This window comes from Ammospiza caudacuta, chromosome 20 (genome assembly GCF_027887145.1).
Source record: "Ammospiza caudacuta isolate bAmmCau1 chromosome 20, bAmmCau1.pri, whole genome shotgun sequence".
NCBI lineage: Eukaryota > Metazoa > Chordata > Aves > Passeriformes > Passerellidae > Ammospiza > Ammospiza caudacuta.
In genome coordinates, this window is record NC_080612.1 from 2,546,888 (window position 1) to 2,570,454 (window position 23,567).

The window sequence follows — 23,567 nt, forward strand, 5'->3', positions numbered from 1 at the left end:
ACCAGGAATAATCCTGGAGCTTAGGGGAAATCTGTAGTCAATGAAGAGAGACTCTCATCCCTGGAAAAAGACAATGCTCACTGAAACAGGGCTGCTCCTGCCCTGCCTGAGTCACAGACTCCAGAAGAGGGAAAAAATCAACTTTGTGGTTCTGGCTGAGGTGGGAAGGGACCTGACCCCAGAAGGTGCATCACAAGTGAGTCTGCTCCTCAAAAGACAAAAAATCTCCTTGCTTTACAGTCACGACAGGCAGGGAACTTTCCAAAGGCTTTAGGAAAATTATGGGATGAAAACACTCCACATTCCTCACCTCAGCTCATGATGAGTCTCATTTCTTGGTGTCACATTTTCCTTGGCATTTCCCAAGAGTGTTTTTTTGTCAGAAGACAAAGTTCAGTTTTGCTGGGAGTTGGATTTTAGGGAGAGACAAGGCTGGTTTTTCTGGTTTATGGGGTAATGTCGCAGACATCTTTTATGAAAAATCCTTTCTTGGGATTTTTCCCTCTGAGAAGCTGCAGTTTCAGCAACAAAATGTAAACAATGATTATCTGCTGCTGTGGGATGCAACAGGTGCATCTGTGATTGGTCTCATGTGGTTGTTTCTAATTAATGGCCAATCACAGTCAGCTGGCTCCGACTCTCTGTCCGAGCCACAAACCTTTGTTATCATTCTTTCCTTGCTATTCTTAGCCAGCCTTCTGAGAAGAAACCTTTCCTTCTATTCTTTTAGAATAGTTTTAACGTAACATATATCTTAAAATAATAAATCAGCCTTCTGAAACATGGAGTGAAATCCTCGTCTCTTCCCTCATCCTGAGACCCCTGTGAACACTGTCACATTGCCCCACAGAGGATGGAGAGATGGAAGCCCAGGAGAAGTTCAAGTGATGGAAGTCATGCCCAAGAAAAGCAGTGTGGGATGGAAACCCAAAACCCAGCTGTCCTGGGAACACTGGAGGTGTCTTTGGTGTCCCCAGCTGGGCTGGGGCACCTGTCCAAGGAGTCCCTCAGTGGACAGAGCCAGTGAGAGCCAAATCCTACAGCAGGGGAAGCTCAGACCTCACCAAAATGCAGCGGAAAGAGCAACAAGGGTGAGTGAGAGCAGAGTCAGAGCACAGCAGGAACTCCCTCAGGGTGTCTGAAACCCAGTGCTCAGGGCACAAAGAAAGCAAACTGCCAGATCCATGAACCTGCCTGTCAGGACCCAGGACATTGCTCTGACTGCTCTGGAGGACTCCAGACCCTGGCAGGGGCTCAGAGACCTTGGCACAGAGTCACAAACACCTGTGCCTTTGATTTTAGCCCATGGAAACAATTACCAACTTTGTGTGAGGAGTTACAAGCCACAAGAGTTTGAGTAGAATGATAGTGAATTTATCACAGGGTGAAAATGGAGAATTTTGGGGATTTAGAATGGGGCTTTAGAAGCCAAGATGGAGGAATCTGGGCATGTCCTGTCCTTCTTCTTCTCATCCTCCATCTTCTGCTGTGATGGTGACACTTCTGGATTGGTTTAGAGACAGACTGTCTAACATAGGTGATAGGTATTGGAAAATTATTGTAAATAAAGCACACACAGTATAAAAAGCCAACAGCACCCCAAGGGCAGGGACTGTGCCACAACCCGAGCTGCTGGACAGATCTCAGCAGGTCAGAGAGTGAATGGAAGAGATAAGAGAAAATAAACAACATTGAGAAGCAGAAAACCATGGAATCTCAACTTCTTTGGTCATGGGGCTGGGAGAAAAAGAGACTTTAATACCTTGGGAGCCATTTCAGCAACACCAAACCCGAGACCTGCCCAGCCTTGTCCTGGCTCCACAGCCCAAGAGCCCCAGGGCTGCTGTTCCTCTCTCCACATCTGGGTTTCACCACCCAGGCCCTGCACGGGCTCTGAGCTGGCCCAGTGTTACACCAGCCCCTGAGAAATCCCAAGCACTGCCTGCCAGAGGCACCAATCCCATGAGAATCAGTGAAAAGCTGACACCTGCCAGAGTTTGATGTGACAACGAGGCATGGCTGAGTCCTGAAATGGATTTCTTCACCTGCCAGTGACTCTCACACGGTTATTGCACGGGCAGAGCCATCACATTTCCCAGCAAAGATGATCAGAGCCTTCCCAGCATAAAAATCAGCTTGTCGGGGACAAGAGGGGAATCAGCTGGGGTGACAATCAGTCCTTCCTCCCTGCTCTGTCCCATCTCCAGCAGATAACTGTCGCAGACATTTCTCCACAGAAATCCTTTCTTTCAGATTTCTGCGTCTTCGGGAGGCCAGAGGCCCCCGAAGAGAAGGTAAACAATTATTATCAGCTGCTGGGGAATGCAACAGGAACACCTTGATTGGCTCATGTTCTATGTTTATAATTAAGAGCCAATCACCAGTGCAAGCCAGGGGACTGAGTCCTTGAACACAACTTTGTTGTAGATTCTTTTCTATCTATTCTTAGCTTAGCTAGCTGCTCTGCAAACCTCTCTCTATATTCTATTTAGTACAGTAATAATGTATTATATATCATATATTAATAAATCAAGCCTTCTGATCAAGAAACAAGATTCACCGTCTCTCTCTCACCAGCTGCCCCCACTCAGGGCGCTGTAATAGATAACAGGGATGACAAACCCTTTATTCTCAGAGGGAGGTGATCTGGGAGCCTCCTGCCACCCCTTCCCCAGCAGGGACAGCCAAAACCCAGCACTCCTGCTCAGGAACAATCCAAACACAGCTCCACTCCCTGCAGGAGGCTGGGATGGAGAGCATTTTATCAGTTTAGAAAACAAGAGCAGAGCTCCAGCCAAAGCACCCTCGAGCACCCTGCAAATCCCGGGCTGACAGCTCAAATGGCAGAGCTCAGAGCTGGGCTCACACTTGTGCTGATTCCTGCTCTTCAAACAAATGCAGGCAATGATTGGGTATTGTTCAGGGCTGCAAATATTTGTTCCCACCACACCACAATCACTCTAAAGAGCAAAATCTCCTCTACCAGGGGTGCAGGTACAAATAAACAGATGGAGGTTGTGTATTCCTGGCGTATCAGTATTTCTGAGAGCTTTCCCAAGGTCAGGCCTACCCTAGTCTTATTTCCCTCCAAATTAACTTGATTTTTATTTGGAAAGATCCTTAAGGCCTAATTTCTAACTGGATTTTGGTGTCTGACAGATAAAATACTGGTCTTGAGTTTATAATGCTGGCAAGTTTGGGTTATGGGTTTTTTGCTTGATTGTTTCAAACTCTTTGAATGTTTGAGGTTGGTTTCTTTTTGTTTTTTTTTTTTTTTTTTTTTTTGGTTTTTTGGATTTTTGTTTGTTTGTTTTTGTTTTTTGGGGTATTTTTGGAGGTGTTTTTTTTTTGGGGGGGGGGTGTTTTTTTGTTTGTTTTTGTTTGGTTGGGGTTTTTTTTGATGTTTGCTGAACTGCAGGAGTCTCCAAGGTCCTGCAAGGCACCAGCAGGTCTGGAGGAGCTGCTCCATGTGTGGAGGAGGGAGAGCTGATCCATCCCCTCACAGCCCCACAGAGCAGTGCTAGATGCAACTCCCATGGCTGATAAAGAAAATTTCTCCAGGTTTTAGTGCTTTCCCTGTTGGTTTTTCCACATCTTGCTCCAACTCCACCATTTCTTTCCCTGATGAGTGAGCCCAGAGTTTCATTCCCTGCTGGAGGGAAGGACATGGAGCAAATCCTGAGGAAGGCACGGAGCTGCTCCAGGGCTGGAGCCAGGCTGGGATAGCTGGGGGTGCTCACCTGGAGAGGAGAAGCTCCAGGGAGAGCTCAGAGCCCCTGCCAGGGCCTGAAGGGGCTCCAGGAGAGCTGGAGAGGGGCTGGGGACAAGGGATGGAGGGACAGAACACAGGGAATGGCTCCCAGTGCCAGAGGGCAGGGATGGATGGGATATTGGGAATGAGGAATTGTTCCCTGTGAGGGTGGGCAGGCCCTGGCACAGGGTGCCCAGAGCAGCTGTGGCTGCCCCTGGATCCCTGGCAGTGCCCAAGGCCAGGCTGGATGGGGCTGGGAGCACCTGGGACAGTGGGAGGTGTCCCTGCCATGGCAGGGGTGGGATCAGATGGTTTTTAACATCCCTCCCAACACAATCATTCCATGATTCCATGGGGATCCCACCCCATGTGCCCCATGCACATAAATCCTCTGACTTGGCAGCACCAGTGATCTGCCTTGCTGGATTCAGAGGACAAATCTGGGGGGAAAAAGTCTGGGATATTAAGAGGAGATGCCATGCTTTCCTTCTGGAAATACTTTCAAGGCTCCAGGCCAACCCCCAGCCAATTTAACAGCAGCAGTAAAAGCAGCTCAAGTCAGTGGTTAAACCTCAAAGGGATCCCTGAATTGTGCTTGACTTAATGAATCCAATAATCGATTCCTGCAGCACAAATAAGGTGTGGGATGGACCAGCTAATAAGCATTCTCAGTTAATTGCTTTCTTCAAGTGACAATTTGTACAAATGATACCATCAAAGTAGTAATAATATCCCTATTGATTAAATTAATCTCAAAAAGACAACTCAAATAACTTTAATTAGCAATGCATGACACAAGCACAAAATACTCTGAAAACAACCTTGCAGCCCATCCCAGACTTGGAAACCGTGGCAGCAGCCATGGCACAGACTTTGGCATCTTTATTCCAGCAGATCCACACAATTTTATGGAGCATCTGTAGGGAATGTCTGTGACTAACCATGAAAAGCCATTAAGCCTCCCTGCAGAGCACAAGAGCCCAGGCAGCCTCCCCACTTAGTCACACTCACTGAAACCCAGGGCCACAAACAGCTCCAGAAGAAATGAAAACTTTCCAGCAGGAGGAGCCGGGATGGGGAAAGAAATCTCTGTGACAAAATTCCCACCTGGAGCTGCCAGGGACCCACAGCAGCAGCAGCAGCACTTTGAAACCATGAGAATTGGGCACCATGTGGAATTTTTGGAGCTCTCCGTGGCAGGAAGGAAATTATTAATCTGGCTTTATGTTCTTAGATGACTAATTATTATATTATATTATATTATATTATATTATATTATATTATATTATATTATATTATATGCTATACTAAAACTATACTAAAGAATAAAGATACTTACAGAAGGCTTAACAAGATACTAATTAAAAACTCATTACTCTCTCCAGAGTCCCAACACAGCCTGACCACAATTGAAGTTAAAACAATTCACATGTTGGATAAACAATCTCCAACCACATTCCAAAGAAGCAAAACACAGGAGAAGCAAATGAGATAGTATTGTTTTCCTTTTTCTCTAAATATCTCACCCTGAAGCATTTATTTAATTAATTTATTTAGTTTATTTATAATCAGGACTCTTGTACAGGGCTCTGGCCCTTCCAGGTTAGTCCAGCCCAACCTTCTCAATTCTTTGTTTCCATTTGTTATTCAGATTCCTCAATTTAATTTCCCGTAACAGGTTACCTTGTGCTTTAGCCTGAAACACTGTGAATTTTCCATGCCCCTCTTATAACTTCAATGAATTTATTACTTCATTTTTGTTCTTTGGGCAGTTCTCACTAGATTTTTCAGATATTTTGGTGCCAAAACTGCTGCCAGGATTTGAGGTGAGGCTGCACCAGTGCAGAGCAGAGAGGGACAATCACATCCATAAAACATTTAAAAGTGCCCCAAGATTCTCAAAACGATGATGGAATTTGCACCATCATCAAAAAGAAACACTTTCTGCATTTGTTTTCATCCAGGAATCACTGGAACAACCAAGGAACCCCCAAGTTACCTTTGGGACTTCAGACAGCCACTTATCAGGCAAAACAGCAAAACACCCACAAACAGATTTCTGGAGCTCGAGAATCTTTAAAATTCTACTTTCTGTGCAGCCTTACAAGGCAGATTTTAAAGTATTTTGGCTCTCAAAACCACCAGTAATTTCAAAACCTTGACCAGAACACACAGCATGAGTGTGAAAATCCATGGCTTGGAAACTCAAGCTTGGGAAAGTGACTTGGGGAACAGGAGGGTTTTTTTATTTTTTTCCCACAAGGATGTTTATGGGCCTTTCTAAAAAATTCAGCACATGAAAAAGAAGAGGACAAATGCTCACCGCTTTCTCTGAGACATCAATGAAATCCCCCCAAACCAGGCAAATTAGCTGAAATTACTGTGAGAAGAGCAGCTCCACAATGAGACCAAAAATCCCAAACCCAAACAAAGCAGGAGAGGCATGAGAGGAGCTGGGTTTGGAGAGGGATCTCTGCAGCCCCACTGCAGGATGAGCAGTAATTACTTCACAAGGAGAGGAGCTCTGTGGCACATTGAAAACCTTTAATTTCCACTCCCTTGTTTAAGGGAGATTATTGCTCCCCATAGCCAACAACAACAGATTTCCTAAGTTTCCTGTGCCTTGCCAGCAAAGCAAATATCCTCTGGTGAATCTCTGAGCTGAACAATGATTTTTCATTTTTACAACAGCACAATCAATGCAATTTTCCAGTTAGAAGTCTCCAGCCTCCCCCTATCAGCTCGTTAATGCACAAGTGTACTCCAAAGCATGCCTGGAAGAATCTCCACAGACTCTGCCATCCCAGGTTACTCTGAACATGGAATTCATCACTTATGAATCACTTCAGTGTGTGTAAACACTTGAATCACTAAGCCAGATCTAATATTGTACACAGCAATCAGGGGATGTTGTCAGGGGGAGGCACTGAGGCAGCTCTGAAATCCTGCCTTGTAGAGTTTCACTGTTCAAAGCAGCTTTTGTGCTTGTGAGCACGTTTTATTTGCAGATGCTAAATGCAAATGGAAAATATTTGCAGGCTTTGTGTCTTCCTGAGACACTCAGAGGAGCCTCAGCACCCCCAAACACTGCTCACCCAATTGTGTTTATTAAAGATCCCTGTAACTTCCAGCAACACTGTGACAACACAGCCAGGTTCAAGCTGGAAATGCCACTTCATCCCAGCAGCTTTTTGCATCAGCTCACACAGATTGGAATCCAAGATAAAAAATGAAACTCATCCCCAGAACCGAGTCATTTTTCTCCCGCAAAGTGAGATTAAAACGCTGCGAATGCCAGCACCTCCCAGCTGCCCTGAGGGTCCCAGTAACTGCTCAGCCCAGTGACACCTCTGGGCTCCTGGGAGCACCCTCAGGTGACATTTTGCTGCCCATGGCACCGACCTTGATGCCCAGCTCGATGTTCTCCCCTCCGTACACGTCCATGCCGGGGTCCAGCAGCCCGATCTCGCCAAAGAATTTCCTGTTCACCACGAAGGAGCAGCCGATCATGGCCGGGGTCCTGCATGAGAGAGAGCACAGGGGACAGTGAGGGACACTGAGGGACAGTGAGGGACACTGGGGGACACTGAGGAACACTGAGGGACACTGAGGGACATTGAGGGAACTGAGGGACACTGAGGGACAGTGAGGGACACTGGGGGACACTGAGGGACACTGAGGGACATTGAGGGGCACTGAGGGACACTGAGGGAACTGAGGGACACTGAGGGACAGTGAGGGACACTGGGGGACACTGAGGGACACTGGAGGACACTGAGGGACATTGAGGGAACTGAGGGACACTGAGGGACAGTGAGGGACACTGGGGGACACTGAGGGACACTGAGGGACATTGAGGGGCACTGAGGGACATTGAGGGAACTGAGGGACACTGAGGGACAGTGAGGGACATTGAGGGGCACTGAGGAACACTGAGGGACACTGAGGGACACTGAGGGACATTGAGGGAACTGAGGGACACTGAGGGACAGTGAGGGACACTGGGGGACACTGAGGGACATTGAGGGGTACTGAGGAACACTGAGGGACACTGAGGGAAACTGAGTGACATTGAGAGACATTAAGGGACATGAGGGACACTGGGGGACATTGAGGAACATTGAGGGACACTGGGGGACACTGAGGGAACTGAGGGACATTGAGGGACACTGAGGGACACTGCCCCATCCCTGCTGGCCCATGGGCTCACTGCTGCTGAGCTCAGCTGCCTCCCACCGCCGCTTGTAAGAGCCTGAATGAGAGATGTGGGACTCCAGGCAGCTCTTCTAAATACAGTTTATTGTATCCAAAATGCAGTTTATTGTACCCAAGGTGTTATAGCACTCGAGGGTGGTGGGTGACAGAGCTGTGCCCACAGCTGTCAGCTCCAGCTGCAGGCAGCCCTGGAGACCCTTTGGTTTAGGTTACAATGCATAATAGACTTTTCTTTGCTGAGCATCTTAATACAGTAGAACCAATCTTGATTGTGTTTAGGGTGAGGAAAACAGTTGCAGTTATTTTTTATAGTTATTTTTATATATAACTGTGATGGTGTTCACAGGGGTCTCAGGATGAGGGAAGAGACAAGGATCTGACTCCATGTTTCAGAAGGCTGATTTATTATTTTATGACATATATTATATTAAAACTATACTAAAAGAATAGAAGAAAGGATTTCATCAGAAGGCTGGCTAAGAATAGAAAAAGAAGGAATGATAACAAATGCTTCTGTCTTGGACAGAGAGTCCAAGCCAGCTGACTGTGATTGGCCATTAATTAGAAACAACCCCATGAGACCAATCCCAGATGCACCTGTTGCATTCCACAGCAGCAGATAACCATTGTTTACATTTTGTTCCTGAGGCCTCCCAGCTTCTCAGTAGGAAAAATCCTAAGGAAAGGATTTTCCATAAAGATGTCTGTGACATATAAATACTACCTATAGCATATAGGTAGAATTTGAGGAGGGTAAGTTTAGGGTTGTAGATGATAATGATTGCTATTCAGCCTAGGTGGGAGATGGAAGACAAAGCTAGGATTTTTTTGGATTTGTGTTTGGTTGAGTCCTATTCATCCTCCCAAGTATGCCGAGAGGATAGCCAGGATAGTTAACTTTATCTATCTAGCCTATCATAAATCCTATAATTACCATATAGTTCTCCAATCACTAAAAGTCAGTACATTACAGTTCAAGCTAGAAGTTGTTCCTCAGTTTTCTTGCAGTGGAAAATTCTGAGACCTTTTCTCTACTTGCCACATTTGCTGCCTTGTTTGCCTGTGCTCTCTTTCTGCTTGGTAAAAACATCTTCCTGTTTGGGGTGGGTTTATCCTTTGCTCTAAGCCATAAAACCCCTTCTAACTAACACACCTTTGCCTCCTTGATTATCCAGTGAGACTGGCTCAGCAATTATTTTCTTCTATATCAAAACTTGCTTCCATCTCTATTCTTTCTTCATATTCTTTCTTCAAAAATCTTTCTGTCAAGCATAAATATCTGTGAGACTTTCTTGTCAAACTTTCATCTTTCCCAACAACAACTCATCTCAAAGATTTCATGGCTATGTGCCTTTGAAGACATTGTTTTACCACTGCAATAAATGGTCCAAAATCCAAGCTCATTTCAGGCTGTACAGAACTGGAAGAAGGTTTTCCTGGAGTTTTTATGAAGGAGCTCTCAGGCCATGCTTTACTGGAAATACCTCAGGGTGTCTGTGGGCAAGGGCACAACTCTGCCATAAATGAAGGAAATATAATAATAGAAGTATAATAATGGAAATATAATAATGGAAATATAATAATGGCCTTTCCCTTTGTCTTAGGTTATATATGGGTGTGTGGATTCTATCCCCATCTGTCAGAGCTGGGGCAGTTCTCTGCTGTCCATGGGCAGTTGTTTCTTTATCTCTGCCACACCAACCCTCCCTCCAGCAGATCTCTGCTGTCCATGGCCACTGAGTGTCCCTGCAGGGCTGATCCAATGCCAGCATCCCATGGGGAGATGCTCCGCCCAGGGGAGGAGCCAAGCATTCCTGCCTGGATCCAATCTGAGCCTGGCACAGCACAGCAGCCTTTGCCCCCTGCACTGCCAGAGGAGCAGCTTTCTGCTGCCCTGCATGGCCAGAGGGAGCCCAGGCCCATCTACAGCAGCCCTGGAGCTGCAGAGGAAAACTCCCCCCTTGTGCAGGATCCCTGCTGCAGCAGAGCCACAGCTGGCACTGCAGGAGGGCTGAGCCCCCCTGGGATGGGGCTGGGACACTGCCCTGACACACAGGGGGCAGGGACTGCTCTCACTCTGGCTGTGGTTTGTTTTCTTTTTCTGTACTATTGCCTTTGTATTTTAAACTTTCCTAATAAAGAATTGTTATTCCTATTCCCATATCTTTGCCTGAGAGCCCCTTAATTTCAGAATTATAATAATTCAGAGAGAGGGGGTTTACGTTTTCTATTTCTAGGAAGGCTCCTGCCTTCCTTAGCAAACACCTCTTTTTCCAAACCAAGACACTCTTCTCTTATTTCCAGCATGTCTGGAATGGAGTAGACTTTAGGATGGTTATTTTTAGGGTATTCCAGGACAGAGCATTTCCAGCTGGAATCACAAAGGAGCCATAGCCACCAGCAGCAAGCTCACTGCAAATTCATAGAAGCAAATCCTTTAAAAACTGTTTGGAGAAGCATCTGTGGGGTCATTTCCAATTCCCCCAGTATCAGCAGGGCTCTTGGTTAGGGATCAAGCTGTCACATCCATCCTGCACCTCGTGCCCTCCAGCTCTGAGCTCTCAGCTCACACTGCAGGAGCAGCCAGGGACAAGGAAATAACCCAGAAAACTGGGAGCATCAATGGAATAGCACAAGGAGGGAGGAAAATCACAGTGCCAGGAGTTAATTTGTCATAACTGTGCAATTTTAAGGACATTATAGATGGTTGTGTTTACTAATGACCCTCATTACTCACAAACCCATGGACCAGCTCTCCAGCTGCTCCAGCTGCCCTGAGATGAGGATGCAGTTGTGATTCACAACACTCTGAGATCACGTTTCAGGGGATTTTTGGAGTGCTTAGCCCTCGTGACCTCTCCATAAAAGAGCACTTTGCCCAGAGCCCAGCACTGCACATCCCACGTGGTTCTGCTTGGGGACACTCTCAGCTGCTGCTGCTGCTGCCATGGTGTGTGCACTGTTTGCCCCTGGGATATTCCCTGTGCTGGAACAGAAATAGAAAAAGCATTTTCCCATCTGACTGCTGCTCTTTGAATCTGTGCTGTAAAGGAAAATCCCAGGGACCCACTCAGTCCAGCAGGGAGGTGCCAGTGAATTTTACAGGGAGGGGTTGGCCATGAAGACCCCCAACATCCCAACACAAGGTCCTGCCAAAGGATTTTTGGGGAGCTCCAGGGCTCCCCTGCCCACCCTGAGCTCTCAGCTTTGAACAGGGGGATGGGATGCCCATTGTCACCCTGGTTTTTTAAGATTTTCTAAGCCTTCTGATGTTGACATTCTTGTAGCGAACTTTCTCACACACTTTCTATAAATAACTCATTGTTTTGCATTCCTTTATGGAAGAAGAGAAAGTTGATGGACTGTTGGTCTGTCCAGTGTCATTGGAGAGGTGGCACTGTCACCCTCCAATCCACTGTCACTCTTGGAAAACTATAAATGTTGGAGTCAGAAAATAAACTTCCCTTTTTTCTTCACCTTGAGAACAGCGGTGTGTGTGCTTGTGTTGTTTCGTGTCCTATAGTGACAGTCCATTCTCACTTTTGTGAGCCCATGGAAGTCCCAGGGGCCCCAGGAATGGCTGCTCTGCAGAGGGAAGCTGCTCTCGAGGCAGGAATGGGCTGACAGGATCCTGTGGGGTAACAGCAGCCCCCAAATCCTGGCCCAAAGCCCATTCCAGCCCTGTCCATGCCATGGAGCACTCCAAGGCTGGACTGAGCAGATTTGAGCTGCAGAGGTGCAGAACAGCCCTGAATTCCTCCAAAGCTCACAGCTTTCCATCCTCACCTCACACAGTGCCCAAGTCTGCCAGGGCAGCTCCCGGGCACCCCAGGGCAGCTCAGGAATTCCAAGGATTTCACAGCTCAGCTCCACCAACAGCCACCAAACTCATCCTGATTATACCCACGAGTTCCTTGGATGAAAGCTTCTCCCCACTTTAATATTATTATTTATAGACATTTTAATATTTCTAATAGAAAGTTGAAGAGCTGGATGCTGCTGCCACATTAAATTAGTTCCAATTGGAATCCATCAGAGGGTTTTTCCAATAGATTTCTTCCCTGACAGCTGGCTCAGCCTTCCTTCCATGGAGCAGGATAATGTTTCATGGTTTGCTGCCACTCTGGTACTTAAGATTTCAATTCTCTTGCTTTATTTGTAGCAAGTTAACTGCCATTAACAGAAGCAATTCCTTCTGAAATGATAACCACCTTACAGATGCCAAATCTAATAGTTCCATTATCCTAGATTACCTCCTGGAATTTAAGAGAAGGGAAAATTGCTCTGGTTTTATCCAGGGTATGAACAACCCAGTTCATCTCCTCCACTGGGAATAGGTGTGGAAACCTCTGACTTCTCCTGTCACAAACTGTTAGAGACACTCAGAGGAGAGGTAAAAGCCTGAAAAAGAATCCAGGAGAAAGTTTCAGACACAGGAAACTGCATTTTGGACCCAATAATGTGGATCAGTGGGAACTCTCAAACAGGTAAATGAGGTTTTCTGGGCTGGAAACAGCTCAGGAGCCTTGAACAGGAGCTGTACCCTGAGAGCTTCTTCCATTGTTGTTTATAAATCATGGAATGGTTTGGGTTGGAAAGGACCTCAAAGCCCATCCAGTGCCATGGCAGGGACACCTCCCACTGTCCCAGGCTGCTCCAAGCCCCAATGTCCAGCCTGGCCTTGGGCACTGCCAGGGATCCAGGGGAATCCATGGAATAACCCCTGCCAGGGCCTGCCCACCCTCACAGGGAGGAATTTCTTCCTGAGACTTCACAACATGACACTTCACTTTATAAATAAAGCCCAGAGCCATCAACCCTTCCCAAAATTCTCTTGGAAACAGCTGAACTGGGATTTAGCAACTTCACCTTCCAGTTTTCCCCCTCCCCATTGTGCTGCACATCCCATTCCAGCCCAGGATCCCAAGGCAGCTCCCAAGGCACCAGTCCTGATTCCTCCAGCAATCCAAATTAAGAGCTCCATTCTCCTCTCTAACAATGCCTCCACATTAAATAAATGAGGAATCAAGCAGCACTCAACAATTTAAATAAAAACACCATTTGATTTGGGAGTAAATCCCTCAAAAAGGTGGCCGCTGACAATAATGGATTGCTCATCCCCAACGAAATAATGGCCTGCAGACAAAGAGCTGATAAAGCCTCTTGTTCCTCTGCCCCTTAATTAAAAGCATTTACACAGCTTGTTTTTAAAAATCACCCAGCTCAGCCGAATGCATTTTTATGTGTCCGATAGCTATTCTCCCTTTAATGAGAAAGGAAAAGCAGAATTTGGCAGGAAGGAAGAGCAGAGATGCTGAGCAGAATTATTGGGTTTGTATCCAGAACTTCACAGTGTTACTTCCTTGCCATTCTTTTGGTTGGTTCTTCTACAGAACAAGTGAAGAAAGGTCAAGAAGAGGAGCTTTTATGAAATATCCTCCTCGTGGATCTCTAAATAAAGATGAAGGAGATACAGGGAAAAACGTTTATCCTGCTCTATTAAGTTACTTTAATGGTCTGCCTTTCTTTAGCTCACAGTTATCATCTAATGATTAAAAAGTCTCAAGGAGATTGCCCCTTCAATTCAAGGAAATTAATTTTCCCCCACGATTGGATTTGGCTTCCAATTTTACACTAAAGAGCAGGTTATAAAATATGTAGAAAAAAGATATTAAAAAAATAATTAGTGCATTTACCATTGTCTGCAAGAGGCTGAGAACAGACTGGAAGAACTTCCAGGTGTCCAATTCCTGTTAAGCTGCTGCTGGTTCTAATAAAGCTGGATCATGGAGCTGCTCACCTTCCTCACCACAAGCAGCATTTGGGGCAGTCCTGGACCTGCCCAGAAGAATTTCTTTGTCCCTCTCCCAGCCTTGCCATTCCTGTTTCAACACACTGAATCCACACATCCTACAATCATGGATGGAATCATGGAATGGGTTAAAACTCATCCAGTTCTACCCAGCAAGGACACCTTCCACCGTCCCAGGGTGCTCCAAGCCCCGTCCAGCCGGGCCTTGGGCACTGCCAGGGATGGTGAATCCACGGAATAACCTGTGCCAGGGCCTGTCCAGGGAACAATTCCTAATTCCCAATATCCCATCCAGCCCTGCCTGTGTCCTGTCCCCCAGTTCCTGATGCAGGGTCCCTCTCTGCCTTCCCTGTGTCCCCTCCAGACCCTGGCAGGTGCTGGGAGCTCTCCAACCACCTCCTGTTCCCCAGGCTGAACAATCCCAAATTTCCCAGCCTGTTTCCATACGGGAGGAGCTCCAGTCCCTTCATCAATGTCATGACTCCTCTGGCCATGCCCCACAGCTCCAAGGTCTCTCAGGTTTCTGTGGATGAGATGACCCCCAGGTATCAGAAAGTCTCTTTTTCCCAGCCTCAAGACAGAAGAAGAAGTCGAGATTCCTCAGTTCCGCTTTTCAAGGTTGTTTATTTTCTCTGATCTGTTCCATTCTGTCTCTGACCTGCTGAGATCTGTCCAGCAGGTTGGGTTGTGGCACAGTCCCTGCCCTTGGGGTGCTGTTGGCTTTTCATACCAAGAACTGTGTGTGCTTTATTTACAATAATTTTCCAATACCTATCACCTATGTTAGACAGTCTCTACTCTAAACCAATCCAAAAGTGTCACCATCACAGCAGATGATGGAGGACAAGAAGAAGGAGAAGAAGGACAGGACATGCCCAGATTCCTCCATCTTGCCTCTTGAACCCCCATTCCAAAAACTCCAAAAAATCGGTTTTTCACCCCGTGACAAACTATCATTCTACTTAGACTTTCGTGGCTTGCAGATCCTCATATAAGGTTGGTAACTTTTTCCATGGGTCAAGATCAAAGGCACAGGGGTCTTGGACTCTGTGCCAGGGCCTCTGAGCCCTTTGGCAGGGGCTCCAGCCATCCAAGACAGCCAGAGGGATGTCCTGGATTCCAACAATGGAGGAGGAGAAGGAGGAGGACAGGACACGCCCAGATTCCTCCATCTTGCCTCTTGAACCCCCATTCTAAATCCCAAAAATTCTACAATTTCACCCTGTGACAAATTCACTATCATTCTACTCAAACCCTTGTGGCTTGTAACTCTTCACACAAAGTTGGTAATTGTTTCCATGGGCTAAAATCAAAGGCACAGGTGTTTGTGACTCTGTGCCAAGGTCTCTGAGCTCCTGCCAGGGTCTGGGGCCACCCAAAGCAGCCAGAGCAATGTCCTGGGTCCTGACACAGCCCCTCCTCATGCTGGGGACACCAGAGCTGCTCCAGGGGCTCCAGCTGGGGGCTCATGGCAATAATCCCATTTTCCACTCTGGGATTTCCCAGCCCTGCTGCCTCTCTGCACCTCCACCACCCAGCTGGGGCTCACTGCAGGGATCCAGCATCTCTGCAGGAAACTCTGGGAGCCTCTGAGCTCCAGGGCTGAAATTCAACCAACTCCCAATATGCAGCAAATGTCAGGTAAATTATCAAATTAAGGCCTGGGGCTTTAATTAGTGGCCTATCAATGATTTCCCTGATGACAGCAGGGAAGGGAAAAACACCACCTTTATTTTCATGTGATAAAACACTGGATTTTCTCTTGGCCAGAGGCAAGATTAAGGACCTGCCTGCAAAAGAAACAACTCAGTACTGTCCCCTCTGTGCTCAGAGAATAAATGAAAAAATACGAAAGGCAGGATCCTGGGTGGTAACAGCAGCCCCCAAATCCTGGCCTGACTCCATGCTCTCAGAAGGCTAATTTATTACTTTATTATACTATATTATATTAAAGAACACTATACTATACTATACTAAAGAATACAGAAAGGATACTTACTGAATGTTAAAAAGATAATAATGAAAACTCCTGACTCTCTCCAGAGTCCTGACACAGCTTGGCCCTGATTGGCCAAAGAGTGAAATCAACTCACAGCAGAATGCAATGGAACAATCACCTGTGGGTAAACAATCTCCAAACACATTCCACATGAGCACAGCACAGGAGAAGCAAATGAGATAAGAATTGTTTTCCTTTTTCTCTGAGGCTTCGCAGATTCCCAGGAGAAAAATCCTGGGTGAAATAATTTTTTCAGAGAATGTGAATGCCACAGAGCTGGAGTCAGCCCGTTCCCAAAATGGGATCGCAGCAGGACAAGAGCAATCCCTGCACAGGGAAATGGGGTCAGGCAGAGCAGAGCCCCAGGCAGAGCTGCCCTGCCCCTCCTGCCATTGTCTTCCTCAGCTTCATCCCACTCCCCATCCTCAGACAGGGCTGGGCCACAGCCAGGGGAGGGTGAGCATGAGGCAGAGCCTCCTGCCTGGCCCTGGCCCTCTCAGCCTCCTCCCCACGGGCTCCTCAGGGTTACAGATGGGAAATGAGATGTTGGCTCTCACAATGAAGAGCCACCATCTGAACACTGTGTGTGTGTTAAGAGAAGCTCTGTAGATGCACAGTTGTGTCACTGCAATGCATCCTCCCCCTTGCACTGCTATCACGGGGTGGCCTTGGGCACACAGGGGTATTTGGGAGGGTTGGGTTGTTACTGTGGCAGCAGCTGAGCCCAAATCAAGGTGTAAGAAAGTGATCTGCACCCCTGGATGGCAGGGAAGGGGTCACTGACAGGACTCTAGGAGGGGCTAAGGGGATAAAAGATGGAGCATCCATTTGAAGATAAGCACGTGGCTGATAATCACAGGGGCTCCCAGCACTGTGATTTTTTCCTTATTTAGTTCTTTTGTTGTATTTTTTATTAAGGTTTAATAAACCTTTACAATTTTAAAAGTGAGCAGTCATTTCTCACATCAGCCACAACCCCAAGTGCCTGTTGCCTCCATCTCAAACCCCTTCCTTACCCCATCCCAGCTCCTCCTGACCCCAAACACGTGGTGCCCCCATGTCAGCCCCTCCCGACCCCAAGCACCCCAGGCAGGATGCATTCCATGGAGCAGGCTGTGCTTTGTTAGTGAGCTCAGCCCAGGATTCCTGCAGGGAGGGCTGAGTGCCTGAGGCCAGGGCAGCCAGGGCAGGCAGTGCCCAGGCAGGAGCCTGATGGCAAAAGCCCCAAATGTGGTGTCACACACAGAGCACATCTCCAAAGGGGAATCTCACATTCCTGTGGGACACCCTGGTGCAGAGCTGGAAGAGCCACGCTCCCAGCTCCCATCACTGCCAGGGGCACGGAGAAAGCTGGATGTCTTTCCCAGGGATGTAACCAAATGTCCATGAAGGAATGACATTTCAGTCCCCAGCAGCATCCCTTCCTTAATCTCATCCCCAGGGCAGCATCTCCAAGAGCTGTTCCTTGAACAATTCTGTTTCCCTGCCCAAGTGCCCTTGGTTAATTGTCTGTTTCCAATGGGTTTATTTCCCTGCTGTTGCTAAGTACTACAGAACCTGTGAAACAAATTAAAAATAAGAGATACCACATAAAAGAGATGCTGTATTGAATGGCTTTGCTGAATTTACTGGAGATTAATACCACTTAAACTTTAATGGCAAGGAGGCTGTGAAAACTGGATTTTTAAAAATACCTCTTACATCCACCCATGCCTGTGACCTTGCTGAACACATATTTAACTTTGGCACTGTTCTCTGCCTGCTCTGGAACCTTCAGGCAAAGCATTTAACTCCTTTGTAGCTCTGTTTCCTCCTCTGTCAGGTGAGTTTAACACCTGGATGCTCTTGAGAAAAACCATTTACAAATCAGTTTAGTGCTTTCCCCATTGGAGCTGCTGAACTGACTGCTGATATTGCCACAGGTACCAGAGCCCTGAGTCTCTGGTGAGAAAAGCACTGTGGTAACAACCTCCTGAGCAAGGCTTTGCTGTTTCCAGCCTTGCTGCTAGAGCAGCATCAAAAGCTGGTGCCCACTGTGAGAGTCTGTCTGAATTTTCCCTCATCTGCCTCATTTGAGGAACACTGAAGAGAAAACCCCCCTGTATTCTCTGTAGGAGAAAGTCACACACACCAAAGGCCCTGAGACCTGAGAGCATTGCTAAGCTGTTGTTCACAGGTGTGTTTGCTGTGTGTTACACTGAGCCCAATGAGAAGAAGAAGGGGCACTGTGCCCTTTGTGCAACAACAGCCTTGGGAGCTGTCCCACCTCTCCCCTGGCTGGACTTCTCCTGAGTTTCAGGTGGTCTCCCACACAGACCCTCACCTGTTTTACACCCACCATGACAGACAGACTGAGATGGAAGGAGCCTCTCCATCAAGGACTGAGACATGGAACCCCCATGTGCAAAGGCCCCTCTCCATCAAGGACTGAGACATGGAACCCCCAGCCCGGGGCAGGTGTGTGGGGGAGGCAAGCTGACCAAAGCGAGATGTTTGCCTGCAGGTTGTGACCACTGCACCAAGAAAACAATGGCTCTCATTTACTGCTGACAACATGGACTGCCTGTTACATCTATTCCTTATTGTATTTGTTTCCCCCCTCACAATTTCCAATAGAATTATCATAATAAAAACCTCTGAGTTAGAGAGAGATTTTGAGATCTCCCCAATGTAACAGGTGGATCCTCAACTGGACTGGACCAAAGGATTTCATCTCTATGTTTGGTAGCTATATCCCCCTCTTTCTCTCTCTCTATCTTTTCTCTCCCTTAATCCCTCTATCACATTTTGCTGTGGTCATTCAATAAAGGTGCATTTGTTGTGATTATCACTGCAAACCCCCTGTGCCGTGTCAGTTTTTTACACCCTGAGATCAAATCCACAAACCATCACAAAACCTGTCCATAAGGAAGGATCATGACACCCTCCCTGTGCCCAGACACAGCCAGGGAACCATGGCTGATTTTGATTTCCTCGTCGAAGCTCAACGACAAAATTCCCCTCCAGGATGAAACTGCTGCCTCAGCCCTGCCTAAAAGCCTTTTCCTTCCTGGTGTGCTCTCCAAGCCCAAGGATGTCCCAGTACAGAAGATCCCTGGATGCTTGGACACCTCCTTCATGGCCCAGGCACTTTGTACAGAGTCCCCATGTGATGGTGTTCACAGAGGTCTTAGGGAAGAGATGAGGATCTGACTCCATGTTTCAGAAGGCTTCATTTGTTATTTTATGATATTTATTACATTAAAACTATACTAAAAGAATAGAAGAAGGGATTTCATCAGAAGGCTGGCTAAGAATAGAAAAAGAAAGAATGATAACAAAGGTTTGTGGCTCGGACACTGTGTCCAAGCCAGCTGACTGTGATTGGCCATTAATTAGAAACAACCCCATGAGACCAATCCCAGATGCACCTGTTGCATTCCACAGCAGCAGATAATCAATATTTACATTTTGTTCCTGAGGCCTCCCAGATTCTCAGGAGAAAAAAATCTTAAGGAAAGGATTTTCCATAAAAGATGTCTGCGACATCCCCAGATGGAAGTGCTGTTCTAGGCTGGCAAATGCTCATGTGCAGGGAGCAATTGTCCCCAGCCCTCTGTGTTTTGTCCCCTGATGTAAAACCCCAGCCCCAGGATGGGGCTGATCCCATTCCCACAGCAGGAGCCCCCATCCAGCTCCCACAGCCACCCTAAAGGCACCAACCTGGAAAACCCTTCCAGGCCAAGAGCCCTGAGCTGGGATGAGCCTTGCCCAGGGCCATGAGAACATGCAGAAGGGGTTTGGGACTGTTCTCCATCCCTGGAAATGTCACAGGTGACATCTCCAATGGCCCTGGTGCTCCTGTGGGCAGCATTTGGGGGCTGCACTGAGTCCCAGAGCACAAACCCCAGAGAAGGCACCTTGGCCAAAGGCAATTTGATAATCACCCTCAAGTGGGACTGGGTGCTGTGGAGGAATAGAGGAAATAGCTGCAATGCTCTCCCTTGGATGAGGATGGGCTCCTCACCTGAGCCCATTTCCTGCTGTTGGGGGCACTCAGGGATGCACTCACACCTGAGGCCCCTCTGGCACACAGAACCTGTCCAGGTGCCTCCCCAGAGCTCAGGGGCTGAGACTCCTTCCCACAGATGCAAACATCTGCATGCTGGGGGTGTGACCCTTAACAGGTCCCATTTATCCACAAAGGCAGAACTGGGGAATAACTGTGATCATTCCCTGTGATTTATTAGGACACCCCCACAGGAGAGGCCACATGAAGTCTCAGGCTTGGGGCTGAGATAAAGCAGAGCAAGATTTTCATTTGTGCACTGGCTCATAGTGGAAGCCACTGAAAAATGCATAAAAGATGCAAGAAAAACACTTTGCCTGCCTGGAAAGCACTTCAAATCAAGGCAGGGAATGAAGGGAGCCCACATCAGCAGAGGTGAATCAGGAAGGCTCAGGATCTGGTGAACCTGGATTTATTTTCCCTCTGTGCTGGTCCCATGAGGGTGTGACCTCAGAGCAGCTCTGGAAATCTCTGTTCCATGTTCCCAGCACAGACAGGCTCTAGCACACCCTGTGAGCAGCCCAGGAGCTGAGCTGGGCTTAGCAGGGCCAGGATGTTTGCTGCTGTCCCATGCTTACAGCACAGCCACCAACAGGAGATAAAGGTCTGACAAAAGCAAGGAGTTGGAAATTTCAACCTCAGCTGGCTGGTGAGGGAATCCCAGAGTCCCCATCCATGGATCCCTGCTCAGGAATGGAGAGCACACCCCAAATCAACCCCAAACAGGGAGCATCAGTCACCTCAACCCAGCCTCAGGAGCTCCTTGGGGGCCTCAGTCCCACAGGATCTCCATTAACCTGGCAGGGATGGCCTGTGCAAATCAGACCTGTTTATCCAGGCAGGGATGCACAACTCCCCTGGGCAAAGTCATGGCTTCAGAGTTCCCCAGAAGGAGTTTAAAAGCTCATTTGTGCTAATTGGGAGCCACTGTACCCCAGCTCATTGGTAGCTGGAGCAGAGAAGGAGGGGCATCAGCAGATCCTGGGATTTAACACTCACAGCACCTTCAAACCAGTCCCCAGCTCCTTGAGAGGACAATAAAGTCTGATTATAAAGCCCAGATTTAAGGATTTAAGTTTGCACCTCTTCAAAGCCCCCAGTGCCAGCACATGGATGCAGAGATTTCACCCTGTGAAGGGGAAAGATTTCCTGGCCTTTTATTTCACAGGAGGGTTTGGGCTGGAGCCTTGCAGATCTCATTTCAACCCCTCCACCCCAAACCATAAAGATCAGGGGGAACAAAAAGGAAATAGATATTGGTATTGAATATAAAAATATTCAAAGAGGAATAATATGGATTTCTTTAACACCTGGCACTTACAGCCTGACTGACAACAAAACAAAGTGCAGGAAAATGCAAAGGAAAAAAAACATTTCTCCTTAGAAACCCCTCAGATGGTGACCAGAGTTTGGGTCTTGGGAAAGAAAAAACCCAGAAAAAACCCCAAGAAGGGCAAGAAAAAACCCATGAAAAAAGGCAGTCAAGGTCAGTAAAAACCCAGAAAAAAAAAAAAACCAAGAAAGGCAAGAAAAAACCCAGAAAAAAAAAACAAAACAAAACAAAACAGAAAAAAAACCCCAAGATGGGCAAGAAAAAACCCAGGAAAAAAGGCAATCAAGGCCAGAAAAAAAAAAAAAAAAAAAAACAGAAAAAAAACCTCAAGAAGGGCAAGAAAAAAAACCAAGAAAAAACCCAGGAAAAAAAACCCAAGAAGGGCAAGAAAAAACCCAAGACTGCATGTGCTCATCTGATCCCAAATATAATCCTAAATCCATCCCACTGCCTTGCAGGGAGGACACCTCATTCCTTGTGGCCACAGCAAAGGGAGCCCTGCAGGTTTGGGGGCTCTGCTGCTGCTCAGACTCCTGAAGGGCCCTTCCAGGAATGCAGGAATTCCTCATCAGGAACACGACTCTGCACTGTAACTCCATCTCCTTCCAGTGCTGCCAGAGTGCTAATTAAATGATAATTACTCTGGGATGTAATAGGTATAACTATCAGGCACTTAACAGGGACGTGGTATTTACTTTGCTGTTTTTAACATGAATTTATTTTTTCTCAAGGGCAGCCAAGCAGGTGATTTGGAGTCGTGTTCTTCCTTTCCACTGAGCATAAAAATCACAATGTGCTAATTTCACAGGTAAACAAAGTTCTCTTTGTCTCAGGCACAACAACAACAACCATGCCCTGGTTAAAGGACTGAGCTGCGGCTGAAAGATCAGGATTTACACCCTGAGCCTGAGCTTGGTGCCCAAATTGGGACTTGAGCAGTGATTTCTGACCTATTTTCCACCAAAATCCTCCTACACTTGCTCCAAGTGACGTCAGATGGAAGAAACCACATTAAACTGACTTTTGAAGGTGAAGATGGGCTCAGGTGAGCATCCCTGCAGAACAAACCTGCTCTGTTTGCAGCTGAAACATCATTTTTGATGTCGGAACACTCAAACCAAGCTGCAGAAATCAGGAGAGAAATGTCCCTGAGCAAATGATTGCCTGGAACAAAGATGGGGACAAAGACACAAAGGGAGCTGGCACCAGGCTGGGCTGGGAGGGAATTCCACAGGCAGGGCAGAGCACAGGGCCCTGTCAGTCCCTGGAAACAGCAGGAAAGCAGAGCAGGGCAGGCTGAGGGCAGGGCCAGGTCAGGCTGAGCTGGGGAGCAGCCCCAGAGCCCCTCTGCCACCACAGGGTGACCCTGGCGGGGGTTTGGGGTGGTTTTGGGGTGATTTTGGTGTGGTTTTGGGGCGACGTTGGGATGATTTTGGGGTGATTGTGGTGATTTTGGGGGACTGTGGGTTGATTTTGGGTTGAGCTGGGGGTGGTTTTGGGGTGACTTCAGGGAGGTTTTGGGGTGACTGGGTTGATTTTGGGGTGGTTTTGAGGTGACTTCGGGATGATTTTGGGGTGGTTTGGGGGTGACTTTTGGGTGACTTTGGGGTGATTTTGGGGTGGTTTTGGGGTGATTTTGAGGTGATTTTGGGTTGATTTTGGGGTGACTTTGGAGTGATTTTTGGGTGAGTTTGGGGTGACTGGGTTGACTTTGGGATGGTTTTGGGGTGACTTTGGGGCGATTTTGGAGTGGTTTTTGGGTAATTTTTTGGTGGTTTTGGGGTGACTTTGGGGTGACTTTGGGGTGACTTTGAGTTGATTTTTGGATGATTTTGGGATGACTTTGGGGTGATTTTGGTGTGGTTTTTGGGGTGATTTTAGGGTGATTTGCACAGTCACATTCAAACCTCCAGTACAACCACAGTTCACCCACTGGCCCCAATTCTCTCCAGTCCCTCAGCAGCAGCTCCCAAACACCAATCCCTCCTCAGCTCCCCATTCCAGGCCCTGCTGGAAGCCTGTGCTGGGTGGTACCATCAGCAGTGGGGCTTGCACAGCTTCTGGTGCTCTCTGCCAGATCCCTGCAAAGATTCAGGAGCCTCAAATCCTCGGGAATTGCAGGGATATTCCTGCAGACAGAGTTTTGGTGAGTGATTTCCATCCCCACCCCGGGTTGGAGGGATGGTTATTGACAGCTGGAGCAGCTGCACTCCCTGGGAAATGAGGCAGCAGCAGAACAGCCCTGTAAGCACCTGGAGGAGCTGAGTAATGCATTTATTGTGACACCTCCTTGACAGCAGCTATTGGTGGGGAGGGAGCTCCCAGCTTTGTCTCCCTGTTCATGCATCCCTGGCACAGCAGCACAATTCCTGGGAAAGCAGCAGATCCATCCTGGGCCTTTCACAGCAA

The 23,567-nt window shown here is 47.5% G+C and overlaps 1 protein-coding gene across 1 annotated transcript in view; it reads right to left on the reverse strand.

Moving 5' to 3' along the window:
• The window catches only part of GALNT17 (polypeptide N-acetylgalactosaminyltransferase 17), a 244,427-nt gene that overhangs the window by 77,992 nt on the left and 142,868 nt on the right, over nt 1–23,567 (reverse strand). The window contains exon 6 of the mRNA XM_058817710.1: nt 7,154–7,271. Coding sequence (XP_058673693.1) covers nt 7,154–7,271 — 118 coding nt within the window. The remainder of the gene's footprint in view (nt 1–7,153; nt 7,272–23,567) is intronic.